Source organism: Argopecten irradians, chromosome 5, assembly GCF_041381155.1.
Source record: "Argopecten irradians isolate NY chromosome 5, Ai_NY, whole genome shotgun sequence".
Lineage (NCBI taxonomy): Eukaryota > Metazoa > Mollusca > Bivalvia > Pectinida > Pectinidae > Argopecten > Argopecten irradians.
This window is the reverse complement of record NC_091138.1, coordinates 38,610,770-38,628,097: the sequence shown is the minus strand read 5'-3', so window position 1 is coordinate 38,628,097 and position 17,328 is coordinate 38,610,770. Positions and strand designations below refer to the sequence as shown.

Here is a 17,328-nt window from a genome sequence, read left to right as displayed (position 1 = left end):
ATGAAAAACATATGTTTAATGCAAATTTCTCATAAAATTTTAATACAACAAGAAAAGGAGCTATATTCTTCATTGTTGAATATCACATTCTACAAATACTTTGATCTTGTCAATTGAGTCACATTGAGAGCAAAAACGTATTGTCACTATTATGCGACCTTTGTATTACACCATTGGTCCTGTTCTACTCACCCATTGTCACCCTCCGACCACAGAAGGTTTGGTCCTATCACAATAGCTATATTACTAGCAGTCATTTTGTTCACATCACTTTTGGAAGCTAAAAGGGCTAGAAATTTAATAAGATACCTACAACAAAGAACAAACGTGTCTTAAAGACATCATTATTGGAACTAATCACATTATATCTACATTTCTAGTTCAGCAGTACATGTTATTACATACCATATAATTTATTCAAAACATATTTGAATGAAATTTTGTTCAGAATTTGGAATAAAGTTATTCTACCATTTCAATTTATCACTTGAATTACTGTCTATATTCGTAGATTATGTAGAACAATTCTCCATTTACTAAATGCACCATAATGTAAATATGGCAAATCAACCCACAAATGTGTATTTAGCTGAAATGAATTTGTTACAACTGTTTTTCATTAAGAGAACAGTTCAATAAATTACGTCAGAACCATTAACTGTCATGAGTACACAACAAACCTAAAATTGTTATAGTTGTGCTCTGGTAAGTTGTGTATGGAGGTCCACAAAGCTTGTAGTCTCTGGTCCTGGGGCCTGCAAATATAGTGGTCATATGTACATCTAAAGGTCTAGATTTTTTTGGATTTTTTTAATAAGACATAAATCAAGTTAACAAAGTTGAACACAGCTATCTAGAACAAGGGAAAGGTTGTCTTCCTTTTTACAAATTTTTGAGTCTAGTCAGCTTTAAGTATCTATGCATTATGATAATTTAAGATATGGTAATTTAGTTTTGATCATTTATAACTTTACATTGACTTTTCTTGGAGCAAAGTATATCTTAAATAAATATGTAAAGCAAGATAACTTACAGCTGTGCTGCATTGAGGAATTCCTGGTACAACTGATACGTCAGCAGGGGTTCAGCCATCTCTCTGAGGTACTGCTTCAGTACACCTAAACATTTACAAGTTCAGTGTCAGAGTATATAATGTAAACCTCTGAGGTACTGCTTCAGTACACCTAAACATTTACAACTTCAGTGTCAGAGTACATAATGTAAACCTCTGAGGTACTGCTTCAGTACACCTAAACATTTACAACTTCAGTGTCAGAGTACATAATGTAAACCTCTGAAGTACTGTTTCAGTACACCTAAACATTTACAACTTCAGTGTCAGAGTACATAATGTAAACCTCTGTGGTACTGCTTCAGTACACCTAAACATTTACAACTTCAGTGTCAGAGTACATAATGTAAACCTCTGAGGTACTGCTTCAGTACACCTAAACATTTACAACTTCAGTGTCAGAGTACATAATGTAAACCTCTGTGGTACTGCTTCAGTACACCTAAACATTTACAACTTCAGTGTCAGAGTACATAATGTAAACCTCTGTGGTACTGCTTCAGTACACCTAAACATTTACAACTTCAGTGTCAGAGTACATAATGTAAACCTCTGAGGTACTGCTTCAGTACACCTAAACATTTACAACTTCAGTGTCAGAGTACATAATGTAAACCTCTGAGGTACTGCTTCAGTACACCTAAACATTTACAACTTCAGTGTCAGAGTACATAATGTAAACCTCTGAGGTACTGCTTCAGTACACCTAAACATTTACAACTTCAGTGTCAGAGTACATAATGTAAACCTCTGAGGTACTGCTTCAGTACACCTAAACATTTACAACTTCAGTGTCAGAGTACATAATGTAAACCTCTGAGGTACTGCTTCAGTACACCTAAACATTTACAACTTCAGTGTCAGAGTACATAATGTAAACCTCTGAAGTACTGCTTCAGTACACCTAAACATTTACAACTTCAGTGTCAGAGTACATAATGTAAACCTCTGAGGTACTGCTTCAGTACACCTAAACATTAACAACTTCAGTGTCAGAGTACATAATGTAAACCTCTGAAGTACTGCTTCAGTACACCTAAACATTTACAACTTCAGTGTCAGAGTACATAATGTAAACCTCTGAGGTACTGCTTCAGTACACCTAAACATTTACAACTTCAGTGTCAGAGTACATAATGTAAACCTCTGAAGTACTGCTTCAGTACACCTAAACATTTACAACTTCAGTGTCAGAGTACATAATGTAAACCTCTGAGTACTGCTTCAGTACACTAACTTTAATTCATGTCACACCTAAACATTTTACAACTTCAGTGTCAGAGTACATAATGTAAACCTCTGAGGTACTGCTTCAGTACACCTAAACATTTACAACTTCAGTGTCAGAGTACATAATGTAAACCTCTGAAGTACTGCTTCAGTACACCTAAACATTTACAACTTCAGTGTCAGAGTACAAAATGTAAACCTCTGAGGTACTGCTTCAGTACACCTAAACATTTACAACTTCAGTGTCAGAGTACATAATGTAAACCTCTGAGGTACTGCTTCAGTACACCTAAACATCAACAACTTCAGTGTCAGAGTACATAATGTAAACCTCTGAAGTACTGCTTCAGTACACCTAAACATTTACAACTTCAGTGTCAGAGTACATAATGTAAACCTCTGAAGTACTGCTTCAGTACACCTAAACATTTACAACTTCAATGTCAGAGTACATAATGTAAACCTCTGAGGTACTGCTTCAGTACACCTAAACATTTACAACTTCAGTGTCAGAGTACATAATGGAAACCTCTGAGGTACTGCTTCAGTACACCTAAACAGTTACAACTTCAGTGTCAGAGTACAAAATGTAAACCTCTGAAGTACTGCTTCAGTACACCTAAACATTTACAACTTCAGTGTCAGAGTACATAATGTAAACCTCTGAAGTACTGCTTCAGTACACCTAAACAGTTACAACTTCAGTGTCAGAGTACATAATGTAAACCTATTATGTATAAAATTGTAGTGCTGTAATGATATACTGTTGTTCAGATACATTACATTTTATAATATATGACTCCTTGAATAATTTGGAAACAATACATTTGTATCTGCTTATTTTCATGCATTCTTGGATAATTTTGAATATCTAATATTATTCATTTGTTTCTACTATTAAACTAGTTCTACCACTATTTGTAACCTATAATTTGGATTTTGAACAGAATGAACAATTCAATTATAGTGACATTTTAAAACATTTCTGGCATTCACTGTTGAGATGGGTAAGTAAATCAGTCTTTCGTAAACATCTGTCAGTACAAGTAGATCAATGCTTACTGATAAAACTGTGTCAGAGCAGATTTTACTAGCCACCTACCTGCCACAGAATGAGGATCCAAACTGTACTCCTCCATATCAATCACCCCAGCATCGAAGGATTTCTGTAAAATCACAAACATCAAATGATACAGATCATCTATCACTATACAATTAGATTGTTGAATCTTTAACTCAAAGTTGACACCAAACCACAAATGGTGAGATATTGGGAGGTTTACACACCTGCATTATACACAAGATGAAGTTGTAATGGTCAGTATTGAAAGATATTTCAAGATAATTATTATTAAAATTATTTGAACTTGTCATAGTCTAGCTTGAACTTTAGTACATGTATGTCAGAATTGTCGGAGTAAATAGTGAAATAAGTCAGCTTTTAAATATCCATCAACATAGTTATATACACTGATACTGAAATGTGATACTTACTTTTAATTTTTTCACTCGAGAAGCCATTCCAGCTATTCTAAATAATCCCTGAAATAAAATCAATATTCAGCATTCACGGTTTTTATTCATTTTATATTTCTTTTTAATGATTCCAATTTCAAAATTAATGCAGGATATAAATGGTTTTTCATTCATAATCAACGTCACATGATTCCAATTTCAAAGTTAATGCAGGATATAAATAGTTTTTCATTCATAATCAACGTCACATGATTCCAATGAAATTTTCTTTGGATTCAATTTTGGAAAATGCTGAACTCTTCATGACAATGATACTACACACCATTATATTTGATCTAAAGCATATATGTTACCTCTTCATCAACTCCTGTTTCCAACAGTGTGAGTACACATGCCTCTAAGGGCAGAGCAATATCTCGTCCCGTCACTCGTAAATGTTCATCTAGTGTTGTCCCAAACACTGGCTTATGTGGATTACATTCTGAAGTGGAGGAACAATGCATAAATATTCATAAACTTCACAAGACAAACAATCCAGGCTAAACAGCAGTCACCATACACATATCACAATAATGAGAGGCGAATATTCTAAAGAAAATTCAAGATATTCAGAAAGTAGAATGCAAAACTCATTAGATAAGATTTTAAACTTGAAAATCATCATGCATGTACAAAATATAATAATCCAGTGATCAGCTATGAAGCACAACCTATTTGTATGTATGTCCTTTATGCTTTGAGATTTTCTTCATTTTTTTAGTACAAGATTTATGATACTGGGTAACACATTAATAGACAGAAAGCTACCTAAAGCCTCTCTCATCTTTGGTAACATCTTCTTTACAATCTCCAGGGCTCGTCTGTGGTACTCTGCCTGGGTCTCCATTAACTAGGACAGAAATTAAAGCTAAGTTACAGTGCCTCCATCTTTGTGATTATCTAACAGTTCCTTTATTCATTTCCAAATTTTGAGAGTTGACATGTGCAGAACCACTAACTTAATGCAGTTTATACTTGAATCAGAATCATAGCAATTTAAATTATTTCTATGAAATGTTATCACCCAATAAATGAAGATTTGAATCAATTTAAACAATTTTATTCTTTATCTAAATTAGTTATCTTTCTTGTTGCTTCATTATCTATTCATAGACTGATACACAATGAAGACTACATATAGAGAGATTGAAAGTGCTCCCTCAATGGTGATTTTTCATCATCAATGGCAATGGGATAAAATCTAGCAATAAAAAGAGTACAGTAGGTGGTAACCCTGTAACTGATCAAGTGAGTAGCAGATAACATGACTTACCACTAAAAGCTTTTGACTATGCTCTGCTTCCTTGGAGATAAAGTTATACATTTCTGTAGCCAGGTTGTCCTGAAAGACACAGAAATTACATGATTAAAGAAATCTCTTAAAAGTTTTCATAATTTGCTTCTCGAGTCTGAAAGTCGAAATGTTAAAGTGATTCTTTCCACAATCTTTTCACGATATATTGAAGTACATCAAAGTCATTTAACTTGGATACTCAGATAGTTCAGAGTTTCAAGGCTTGACTGTATGTCTTAATCAACAAATATATGGGTGTTTTTTTTTAATTCGGACATTGTTTGTCCTACTATCATCATAATAAGATCTGAAAATTAGGTTTTGAAGTTATCTCTATCTAGTAAGTGTGTTAAATGAGAGCTTCATTTTGGGGGATCTGATGGTGTAGTATTTAAGCGTGCTTATCGAAACTGATACTGATTTGTATAAATTATATAAATTGTTTATTATGCAAAATAAATGAAATTTACAGAATAGCTTTATTTCTTATCTAAACATGGTTGCATAACTAACAGTTTTTTTTTAACTAAAATTAATACAAGGGAGATTACCCTGGCTTGGCCCATCCTTGTCACAGAGTCCTCGTATTCCTCTCTGATTGTATCAGCTTTGGCAGAGGCAGACGCCATATTTGTTCCGTGCACTTGAGTTGATTTCAAAGCTGTATTCCATCTGAAAATATTTTGATAAATGAGAAACAAAAAATACAGCATACATTTACAGCATTTACTACATATCAGTCTTCGATTTCTTGAAACAAAACTGCAGACTTCAGTCAAAATTTAACTTAATCAGGTCCAGCTCTATCTTCAATAGCTAGTTGTACAACACTATCATCTATCGTCAAGGAGTTTGGCAGGACATGGCAATGAGAAACAATTTCCAATAAATGTTGTTTGAAGAAATAAGGATCTCTTCGGTAATACATGTATAAACATGCTTTTAATAAACTGTAACCCTTCGGTACCCACAGAACACATACCTGCTCCTGGCAGAATCCATATCTAGTGTAAGTTTACTCAGCTGTTTCTTGCATTTTGCGATACCAGGCAGATCATTCTGAAACAGAAACATCACGTTTTATGGCAATATCAGGATGTCATGGACGTAGAAAAGTTAAGTCAAACTTTCAATTATAAACTTGCCGTAAAGATAAGCCCCTTCTATAACAATCTTGTAAGTTGAACCTCATTAAATTTAACTCATTACACTTGACGGACAAGTAAAAATCAAAATACTATCATAGCCCTGACCAAAGGTTTTATAACAGATTCAAGTAAACTGATCTCAAACACATGAACATATCAAGGTCCAGCTGATTTCGAAGTACATGTAATGTGGTTTGACTGTCATCGTAGAACTGACAATACATGTGGCAGTATTTTCATTCATGTCCATGTACAAATTCAGTGGAGCTCAAAGAAAGAACACCAAAGAATATCAGAATATTCCATTTGAATTTAAATTTGAAATTAATATAGAATTGAAGATTTTCTGACTTAAGCAGAGGTACAAATATGTCATGAGTGGCTACATAAAATATTGAAGAGGCTAATTATTTGATGTAAATATAATTATCAGACATGTTTCATTCGAGCTTACATCAAACATATCTTGTAATGGTCCCAACACTTTTGCTTCCACATCTATTTCATACTGAAGGGCGTTAGACGCCAGGTTACTCTCACATTCACCGCACATCTGGAACATGTTCCTGGAAATACAAACATACAGGTATGTTAATGCAAATAGGTGTAAATAAAGCATTTTAAGAGTTCATGTGCAAGGAAACAAGAACTGTATATGTACAAATATATTGGTATTATATTCCATAAAATCATAACTTATTACGAGATGTGCTATCACTAAATATTGTTACATTTTGCGCTCATCAATGGTCCTTCAAAACAATAAGAAACAGGAATTTACTAATTTCTTTTTTTAATTAAATGTATTCTAATGTAGAAATGTTTACAGGGTTCTCTTCAAAAGCCGCTTGCCAGGAAAAACAGCTGTCTATTTCCTTGTTTACAACCGGCTATTTTTGTCAGAAATAAATATTGGCCACCACGGGGGTCTGCGGACCCCAATCACATATTATTAATTTTCAACCATCTATTAAAAAACTTAGTGAGAACCCTGGTTTACAAGACATGAATGTCCTTGCCTTCATATAATAAAGGGGCAAGATTGAAAGTGACATAGTGCAACGGATAACATCATATAGCCCTCCCCTTTGATAACAGGGGTCCTGTCCATTTTGGACTAAATTGTATTATAAAGATGAAAATTCTAAGGACAAAATGTACATATGAATTCTACTTACCCCATGACCGAGTCTTTTCCAAGTAGATTAGCATTTTCAATTAAACTATGTGCCAAATTTGTTTCCGGTAATTTTCTCTGCATTAAAAAAGATAACAGATGATTACTTAGTGAAAGCAAATGTTACAGTCATATTCAATCAAAAGTAGGAGACATGTCTCTGCCTCCATTATACAATACAGGGAATCATGGACATTATACAAACTATTATGAAGTGAAGTTGATACACTCACATTCCATTTTGTGCCATATTTTATCAATTTGGTCAATGCATATTACAAAGTTACCTCCCTTGCAGGTAGGAATCCATTGTGACTTCATTGTTTTGTAAACGAAACTCACATATTTTTCTTTGAAAAGTATGATGTTATTCTCCTAATCACATGACGTCACAATCAAAATCTAACCGCAAAGGCAGATAACTCTGTAATAAGCAAATACAGAATATTTACATATTGCTAAGTTTATGCTTTTTGCAATTAGGTAGTAATTAAAACGTCAATTACCGTATTCAACCCAATAAGCATCCTGGGTGTTTAAAAAATTGACAAAATGATAAGATGAATTTATTGTAAACCTATGCAGTTTTGATAGTTTTGGTTTTATTGAAATGAGGCCCCAAAAAGGGGAGGGGCGCTTATAGGTACATGGGCGTTTATTGGGTCAAATACGGTAGTTGTATTTTAGTGTCACATTTTTCAAGGAAACCAAATTTGCACATATTGACCCATTGGGGTGATAAAAAGCTATAGGTGCAGGAAATAGGATGTCAGGTATGTCACATGACACACTTAAGTTACAGGAGGTACTGACTGAAAACTTACAAGGCGTTTCTCTACGTCCATGCCAGCTGACGACTGTAAACTGCCCGCCACTTTTTTGGACGTAATCTGTACAACAGTCTTGACCAGCTCCACTCTCTTTTCTATTGTCTGCAGATCTTCTGAGAGGACTTCAGATTTCTCAGCCCTGAAAGTCACAAAATATATACTATTACATAAAACAAACAGCTATTACGAGAAGAGGAATCCTTCCTGAAACCTTGGTTAAAATGAAATGATCAACAACTTTTATTATTACATTTAGTTTTGAAAATCAAATATGCAACTAAAACGACCAAAGTTTTAAAGGAAAAATATTTGCAAGCTTCTTGATAAACCCTATTTGTTTCTGTTTGGAGGTGATTTGACTGGTAGTATCCATCATAGCCAGGATTTTATTATATAACTGTGACTTAACACTACATCCATTTTGATCATTCTACGAAGATAAGCTTCGAATTCTTGTAAAATGTTTTCGTCATCATAAAATAACCCAGTTTTCTGTTTATAATCATAATAAGCACTTAAAGAATTTGGGGATGGGACAACTGGTTCATCCAATATGAGCATCTGGTCTATGACTAGTATTTTCGATATCTTTGATAATATGCTTTGGTGAGATAACAAAATTAAGTACACTTCAGATCTATGGTCAAGAGGACCACACAAACATACCACAGTCTCCCAAAATATTCACTACATGCATATCATCTACATATAAGGGAGATTAAACAAGTTTTAAAATTGAACAGGCGCACTGCCACACCAAGCAGACTCCATTCAACTTCTGTGAAGTTCAACTTAACTATATAAATATTTTAATATGGAATTGATTACATGTACTGTTATTCCAGGCAAAATTAGTAGGAAGATTCCGCAAAAAGTAGACAGACAGCCCTTACAGGCCCCCCTAAATAACTTTAGCTGTTGATAGGGTGTTAAGCAAAAAGCCATACAACTTTGACTAGATGTTTAATTTCTTAACTCCACCTGACCAGCACTGATTTACATTTGAAGGCTAGAAGGTGTAAACAGCTTAAACTTGTAAACTTCTGTATATTATCTTTACAGTGTGTATTGAGGAGGATTTTCAAACCACCTGAGATTCCTCACAGTCCTGTTATCTGATGGCTCCTTTAGCGTGTACTCAGATTCCTCTTACTTATTTCTGTTTTTTTCTGTTTTTGCTTGACGGGATATTCCCTGATGATGGGGAGATACCTTCTCAGCTACAACAGGAAGTGACATGTGTCTCCTCCCATCTCAGGAGATGGCTTATAATCTCACATTCTCCAAAGTACTGTTAGCTTACCCAAGGCTTTAAAATATCTTATGCCAAATGTATAGATCAACCAAGAGTTTATAATGTCTCATCTCCAATGGTATTGTTAGCTAACCAATGCACAATACAATGTATATCAACCTGGGCTAATCAAACGTACCAAAAATGCTTTATGTATCTCATTTCTGAAAGCCTTGTTAGCTTAAGCAGACACATCATCCATCAAACTATACATTTCCAGCCTTGGCTTGTTAGCTTACTGTAACTGGTCCTACAGATTTATACCAAGGTATAGATCTAAACCTTGTTAGCTTAACTGGTTCTACTGATTTATACCAAGGTATATATCTAAACCTTGTTAGCTTAACTGGTCCTACAGATTTATGCCAAGGTATATATCTAAACCTTGTTAGCTTAACTGGTTCTACTGATTTATACCAAGGTATATATCTAAACCTTGTTAGCTTAACTGGTCCTACAGATTTATGCCAAGGTATATATCTAAACCTTGTTAGCTTAACTGGTCCTACAGATTTATGCCAAGGTTTATATCTAAACCTTGTTAGCTTAACTGGTCCTACAGATTTATACCAGGGTATACATCTAAACCTTGTTAGCTTAACTGGTTCTACTGATTTATACCAGGGTATACATCTAAACCTTGTTAGCTTAACTGGTCCTACAGATTTATGCCAAGGTATATATCTAAACCTTGTTAGCTTAACTGGTTCTACAGATTTATGCCAAGGTATATATCTAAACCTTGTTAGCTTAACTGGTTCTACTGATTTATGCCAAGGTATATATCTAAACCTTATTAGCTTAACTGGTCCTACAGATTTATGTCAAGGTATATGTCTAAACCTTGTTAGCTTAACTGGTTCTACAGATTTATGCCAAGGTATATATCTAAACCTTGTTAGCTTAACTGGTCCTACAGATTTATACCAGGGTATACATCTAAACCTTGTTAGCTTAACTGGTCCTACAGCTGTATACCAGTGTATATCAACCTTCTATCAGGGTCATATATGTTAACTCATAACCCTGTATCAACCACGTGCACACATCTGTGGACTCCAAAACAATTGTTAGCTCAAATGATTCTAGATCAAAACCTCCCAACAGGAAAATGTTAAACATATCTACAGTACATTGCAGTTCATGAACTGGTAGATTGTTTATTATAAGCCATTCTCTGTTTTCTGCAGTAGTTCATACCGGTAGTAGCATATAAGTGCAGTATACTTTGGGTTTGAAGCTATGACTAAAATGCACCAACACATAAGGATAAAAAGATTGAATTATTTTTAAAGTAACGTGACTAACATGATAACATCAATCTTACTAAGCTGTACAGGAAATATTTTTCTAGTACAGCCTAGCTTGTTGTTAATGTGAAATAACTTCAGAGTTGTGCTTATTGTACAGGAAATATTTTTCTAGTAGTAGTACAGCCTCGCTTGTTCGTTATGTGAAATAACTTCAGAGCAATGCTTATATTATGTTTTGGAGTTTAACACATTAAATTTTATCAATTTCAATATTATTGAATTCACATGCCCTATTTAACATGAATTATAGATGTAATTTGCATATCTGGTAAGTCATGATGACCAACATCCTATACTACATCAGAAGACAACTGGACAGAGGGGAGATAATCACAACAGGCTGGGTGGGTAGTGTACAGGATACTAAAGCCAATCAACTCAGTCAGGGTCTCATCATAAACGATAATTCTATCTTCATTTTTAACTTATCTCTAACATACTGCACTAAAAAGACTTGATTAAAAGGTTAGAGATATGGACTAGCCTGTGTAAGGACTTGTAAATGATAGTGTTTCACATCTAATACATGTATTTACATGTACACAGCTGGAAACAAATAACATGTACTTCCTCTAGGTACTAACTGGTATTAAATACTGTATAACAGGAAATTTATTTATGGGCACTTTCTTTTGTAGTTTCAGACTTCTCAATCACTTTATTATATAAAACATTATTCATTGTTGTTATATTTGTGGTTCAATATCCGTTACCATGAAAACAATGAAAATCTCAGTATTGGTTGTTTCCCCAAAATATTATGGCTATTATACCATTTTAAAACAAAGATATCAATACATTTACTCCATTCTAAGTAGATACTGTATAGACACCAGAAAGTGTATACAGTGTAAAGTAAATATATGATTGTAATGTATTTAGAAGGAAGAATGACTGATTTTGTCACTTAAATTAAGCACGGAGAAAAATCACAATATCATAAGGACATGCATTCACACATTAATCTTAACAATATATATCCATTTTCTAGTTTTGAGAAATATCATATGGTATCTACCACGGTAAGGTACTTGTACATTATATTGATGCATCATATTAAAAGAGCCTTCTTGATTAGTCAGGAACTAGTATATAATACAGAAAGTTATTATAAATTCCATTTCCCTGCAGATTTTACTATATAAGTACATATGAATACTAGCAGATGGTGTCATCCTATTTCAGGGAAGCATATTATATAATCACTATATGAATATGTAACCCTATATGGTATCAGCAATATATTTTATACAAATATAAGTATTAAATAACAAATCAGTGTCAATGGCACCTGCAGCATATACAAATATATATGCACATCTTCAAAGTAAAATAGTGCATGTCCCTTTTGTTAAAACTAGTTAAGATATGAAAATAGTGACATTGATATCTTTATGTGTACCATATATAAATACTTTATATTCTATGATTTGAAATGATATCAGATTTCCAAGGATATACCTGCTGTTTTATGTTTACCAGTCACAAAACAGGTTATAGAATGACAGAACATGATATGGTAATTAGTATTTATGTGTCTCAATATCATAATAACACTGTCACAACTTATTAACGATTTCTATTTCCTTGTTTAACAAAGTATATCAATGTTGGCCATGATATTCAGTTTTCTAGAAATTCAGATATTAGGATATAACTCACTTCAATATTATCATTATATTGCTGAGGTTCAAAAAGATTTTTTTTTTTTTTTTTAACTTTATCCCATCAATTTTAACCTTCCAATTTTGTGGAATTTGCCACCGGAAATTGTTTTTTAAGTTGTTTTTATAAAATGTGCAGTGTCTTTTACATGTAATATAAGAAAGTTTTGGAATCAATGTCAGTAAGAATGTGACGTCTATCTCTAGAAACTCTACAATCTCCCGAGGTTCAATGGAATTTACATTCATCAAGTTTTTTTCTTTAGTTGCTGACTCATAGCTACATTTTAAACATGCTGAAATTGTATGATAAAGGAACTTGTAATAATATCAGATATCAAGAAAAGTGAGCCCTTTTTATATCACTGTTACTGTACATACTAATGGGTAATACTTGTAGAAATGATCCTATGGAATCTTACAAAGAGCCATGTAGCCAACACCCAATATCAGAAAAAAAAATCAAGTTCTATTCAACATTGTATTTAAACAAATATTTTGACATGTTTTGCTTGGATTTCTCAAAAAAAAGTTAAAACTCAAGTTTTATTCATTAATTGCAGTAACATATATACATGAAGTAAAAGTAATTGAGCCCTTTAATTAAGTAAATTTATTTCAAGAATTTGGGGCTTGACACTTTTGAACACAATATGATTTATTTTCTCACGATATGGTAATAGGCTATTATGCAAAATACAATAATCTAGTGATAGGCAAAGTCATGTACGTGGTAAACCCACAACAGACAAAGTCATGTACGTGGTAAACCCACAACAGGCAAAGTCATGTACATGGTAAACCCACAACAGGCAAAGTCATGTACATGGTAAACCCACAACAGACAAAGTCATGTACATGGTAAACCCACAACAGACAAAGCAAAACCACACAGACAAAGTCATGTACATGGTAAACCATGTACATGGTAAACCCACAACAGGCAAAGTCATGTACATGGTAAACCAACAGCAGACAAAGTCATGTACATGGTAAAGTAACAGGTAAACCCACAACAGGCAAAGTCATGTAAGTGGTAAACCCACAGCAGACAAAGTCATGTACATGGTAAACCCACAACAGGCAAAGTCATGTACATGGTAAACCCACAACAGACAAAGTCATGTACATGGTAAACCCACAACAGACAAAGTCATGTACGTGGTAAACCCACAGCAGACAAAGTCATGTACGTGGTAAACCCACAACAGGCAAAGTCATGTACGTGGTAAACCCACAACAGACAAAGTCATGTAGGTGGTAAACCAACAACAGACAAAGTCATGTACGTGGTAAAGTAACAGGTAAACCCACAACAGACAAAGTCATGTACGTGGTAAACCCACAACAGGCAAAGTCATGTACATGGTAAACCCACAACAGGCAAAGTCATGTACATGGTAAACCCACAACAGGCAAAGTCATGTACATGGTAAACCCACAACAGGCAAAGTCATGTACATGGTAAACCCACAACAGGCAAAGTCATGTACATGGTAAACCCACAACAGACAAAGTCATGTACTTGGTAAACCCACAACAGACAAAGTCATGTACTTGGTAAACCCACAGCAGACAAAGTCATGTACGTGGTAAACCCACAGCAGACAAATTCATGTACTTGGTAAACCCACAACAGGCAAAGTCATGTACATGATAAATCCACAACAGACAAAGTCATATACATCAAAACCCACAACAGACAAAGTCATGTACATGGTAAACCCACAACAGACAAAGTCATGTACGTGGTAAAGTAACAGGTAAACCTACAACAGACAAAGTCATATACATGAAAACCCACAACAGACAAAGTCATGTACATGGTAAACCACAACAGACAAAGTCATATACATGAAAACCCACAACAGACAAAGTCATGTACATGGTAAACCCACAATAGACAAAGTCATGTACATGGTAAAACCCACAAAAGGCAAAGTCATGTACATGATAAACCCACAACAGACAAAGTCATATACATGAAAACCCAACAACAGACAAAGTCATGTACATGGTAAACCCACAAAAGGCAAAGTCATGTACATGATAAACCCACAACAGACAAAGTCATGTAGGTGGTAAACCAACAACAGGCAAAGTCATGTACGTGGTAAAGTAACAGGTAAACCCACAATAGACAAAGTCATGTACGTGGTAAACCCACAACGGGCAAAGTCATGTACATGGTAAACCCACAACAGACAAAGCCATGTACGTGGTAAAGTAACAGGTCAACCTAAGAATCAAGTTATTGGCGCCACAAAGATTACAGCTAACCAAGTTATTGGTCCACAGAGTTATTACCAATAGCTAACCAACCAAGTTATTGGTCTCACAACAAGATTACAGCTAACCAAGTTATTGGTACCACAGAAAGATTACAGCTAACCAAGTTAGGTTCATACAGCTAACCAGTATTGGTACCACAAAGATTACAGCTAACCAAGTTATTGGTGCCACATAGATTACAGCTAACCAAGTTATTGGTGCCACAAAGATTACAGCTAACCTAGTAATTGGTGCCATAAAAGATTACAGCTAACCAAGTTATTGGTGCCACAAAGATTACAGCTAACCAAGTTATTGGTGCCACAAAGATTACAGCTAACCAAGTTATTGGTGCCACAAAGATTACAGCTAACCAGTATTTGCCACAAAGATTACAGCTAACCAAGTTATTGGTGCCACAAAGATTACAGCTAACCAAGTTATTGATGCCACAAAGATTACAGCTAACCAAGTTATTGGTGCCACAAAGATTACAGCTAACCAAGTTATTGGTGCCACAAAGATTACAGCTAACCAAGTTATTGGTGCCACAAAGATTACAGCTTACCAAGTTATTGATGCCACATTGATAACAGCTAACAAAGTTATTGGTGCCACAAAGATTACAGCTAACCAAGTTATTGGTGCCACATAGATTACAGCTAACCTAGTAATTGGTGCCATAAAAGATTACAGCTAACCAAGTTATTGGTGCCACAAAGATTACAGCTAACCAAGTTATTGGTGCCACAAAGATTACAGCTAACCAAGTTATTGATGCCACATAGATTACAGCTAACCAAGTTATTGGTGCCACAAAGATTACAGCTAACCAAGTTATTGGTGCCACAAAGATTACAGCTAACAAAGTTATTGGTGCCACAAAGATTACAGCTAACCAAGTTATTGGTGCCACAAAGATTACAGCTAACCAAGTTATTGGTGCCACAAAGATTACAGCTAACCAAGTTATTGGTGCCACAAAGATTACAGCTAACCAAATTATTGGTGCCACATTGATAACAGCTAACAAAGTTATTGGTGCCACAAAGATTACAGCTAACCAAGTTATTGGTGCCACATAGATTACAGCTAACCAAGTTATTGGTGCCACAAAGATTACAGCTAACCAAGTTATTGATGACACATAGATTACAGCTTACCAAGTTATTGGTGCCACAAAGATTACAGCTAACAAAGTTATTGGTGCCACAAAGATTACAACTAACAAAATTATTGGTGCCACATAGATTACAGCTAACCAAGTTATTGATGCCACATAGATTACAGTACAGCTAACAAAGTTATTGGTGCCATAAAAAGATTACAGCTAACCTAGTAATTGGTGCCACAAAGATTATAGCTTACCAAGTTATTGGTGCCACATAGATTACAGCTAACCAAGTTATTGGTGCCACAAAGATTACAGCTAACCAAGTTATTGGTGCCACATAGATTACAGCTAACCAAGTTATTGGTGCCACAAAGATTACAGCTAACCAAGTTATTGGTGCCACAAAGATTACAGCTAACCAAGTTATTGGTGCCACATAGATTACAGCTAACCAAGTTATTGGTGCCACATAGATTACAGTGCAGCTAACAAAGTTATTGGTGCCACAAAGATTACAGCTAACCAAGTTATTGGTGCCACAAAGATTACAGCTAACCAAGTTATTGGTGCCACATAGATTACAGCTAACCAAGTTATTGGTGCCATATAGATTACAGCTAACCAATGCAAGTTATTGGTGCAACATAGATTACAGCTAACCAAGTTATTGGTACAACAAAGATTATATGTGATCGATGACCAAGTTGTTGGAACCACATAAATTACAACTAAACTAGTTATTGGTGCCACATAGCTGACTGCTAACCTAGTTATTGGTAGCACATAAACAAAGTTATTGGTGCTACAAAGATTAAAGCTAACAAAGTTTTTGGTGCCACACAAATTACAGCTAATCAAGTTATTGAAATGCCACATAGATTACAATTAAACTAGTTTTTGGTGCCACACAAATTACAGCTAATCAAGTTATTGAAATGCCACATAGATTACAATTAAACTAGTTTTTGGTGCCACACAAATTACAGCTAATCTAGTTATTGGTGATACAAAGATTAAAGCTAACAAAGTTATTTGTGCCACATAGCTGAATGCTAACCTAGTTATTGGTGTCAGTTGCTTGACAAAAATTTTGCTATCAGTTCGTGGCATCGTAACTTAAAGTGTAGTGATTAAATTATCGGTATGGTTTCTTTTGACCACCATCTGTACATTCTATATAAGTGGTGCTATTTTCAGAATTATACAGCATCCTGATGTATAACCAGAAATGATACAGGTGTATATTCCCTCCTGAATTGGTAGCTGTCTTACTGAACAGTACATGAGAGAAAGATTTCCCAGACCAAACCACGGACCTCCAGGTTAAAGTTCCTTGTAACAGGTTAACACTATCAGCTGTTGTTTTTCTTCAAAAAAAAGATTTTATCGGTACAAACCACTTTCCT

The 17,328-nt window shown here is 34.7% G+C and overlaps 1 protein-coding gene across 6 annotated transcripts in view; it reads right to left on the bottom strand.

Annotated features, from left to right (window-relative positions):
* LOC138323781 (rho GTPase-activating protein 44-like) overlaps positions 1-17,328 on the bottom strand; it is a 45,570-nt gene that overhangs the window by 19,073 nt on the left and 9,169 nt on the right. For all 6 annotated transcript variants that reach the window (XM_069268620.1, XM_069268621.1, XM_069268623.1 and 3 more), the window contains exons 2-14: positions 8,261-8,405; positions 7,438-7,514; positions 6,714-6,825; positions 6,094-6,170; positions 5,663-5,783; positions 5,091-5,159; positions 4,586-4,667; positions 4,132-4,259; positions 3,797-3,844; positions 3,405-3,468; positions 1,034-1,118; positions 681-755; positions 193-309 (exon numbers count right to left, since the gene is read on the bottom strand). In XM_069268620.1, the coding sequence (XP_069124721.1) occupies positions 193-309; positions 681-755; positions 1,034-1,118; positions 3,405-3,468; positions 3,797-3,844; positions 4,132-4,259; positions 4,586-4,667; positions 5,091-5,159; positions 5,663-5,783; positions 6,094-6,170; positions 6,714-6,825; positions 7,438-7,514; positions 8,261-8,405 (1,200 nt within the window). The remainder of the gene's footprint in view (positions 1-192; positions 310-680; positions 756-1,033; positions 1,119-3,404; positions 3,469-3,796; positions 3,845-4,131; positions 4,260-4,585; positions 4,668-5,090; positions 5,160-5,662; positions 5,784-6,093; positions 6,171-6,713; positions 6,826-7,437; positions 7,515-8,260; positions 8,406-17,328) is intronic.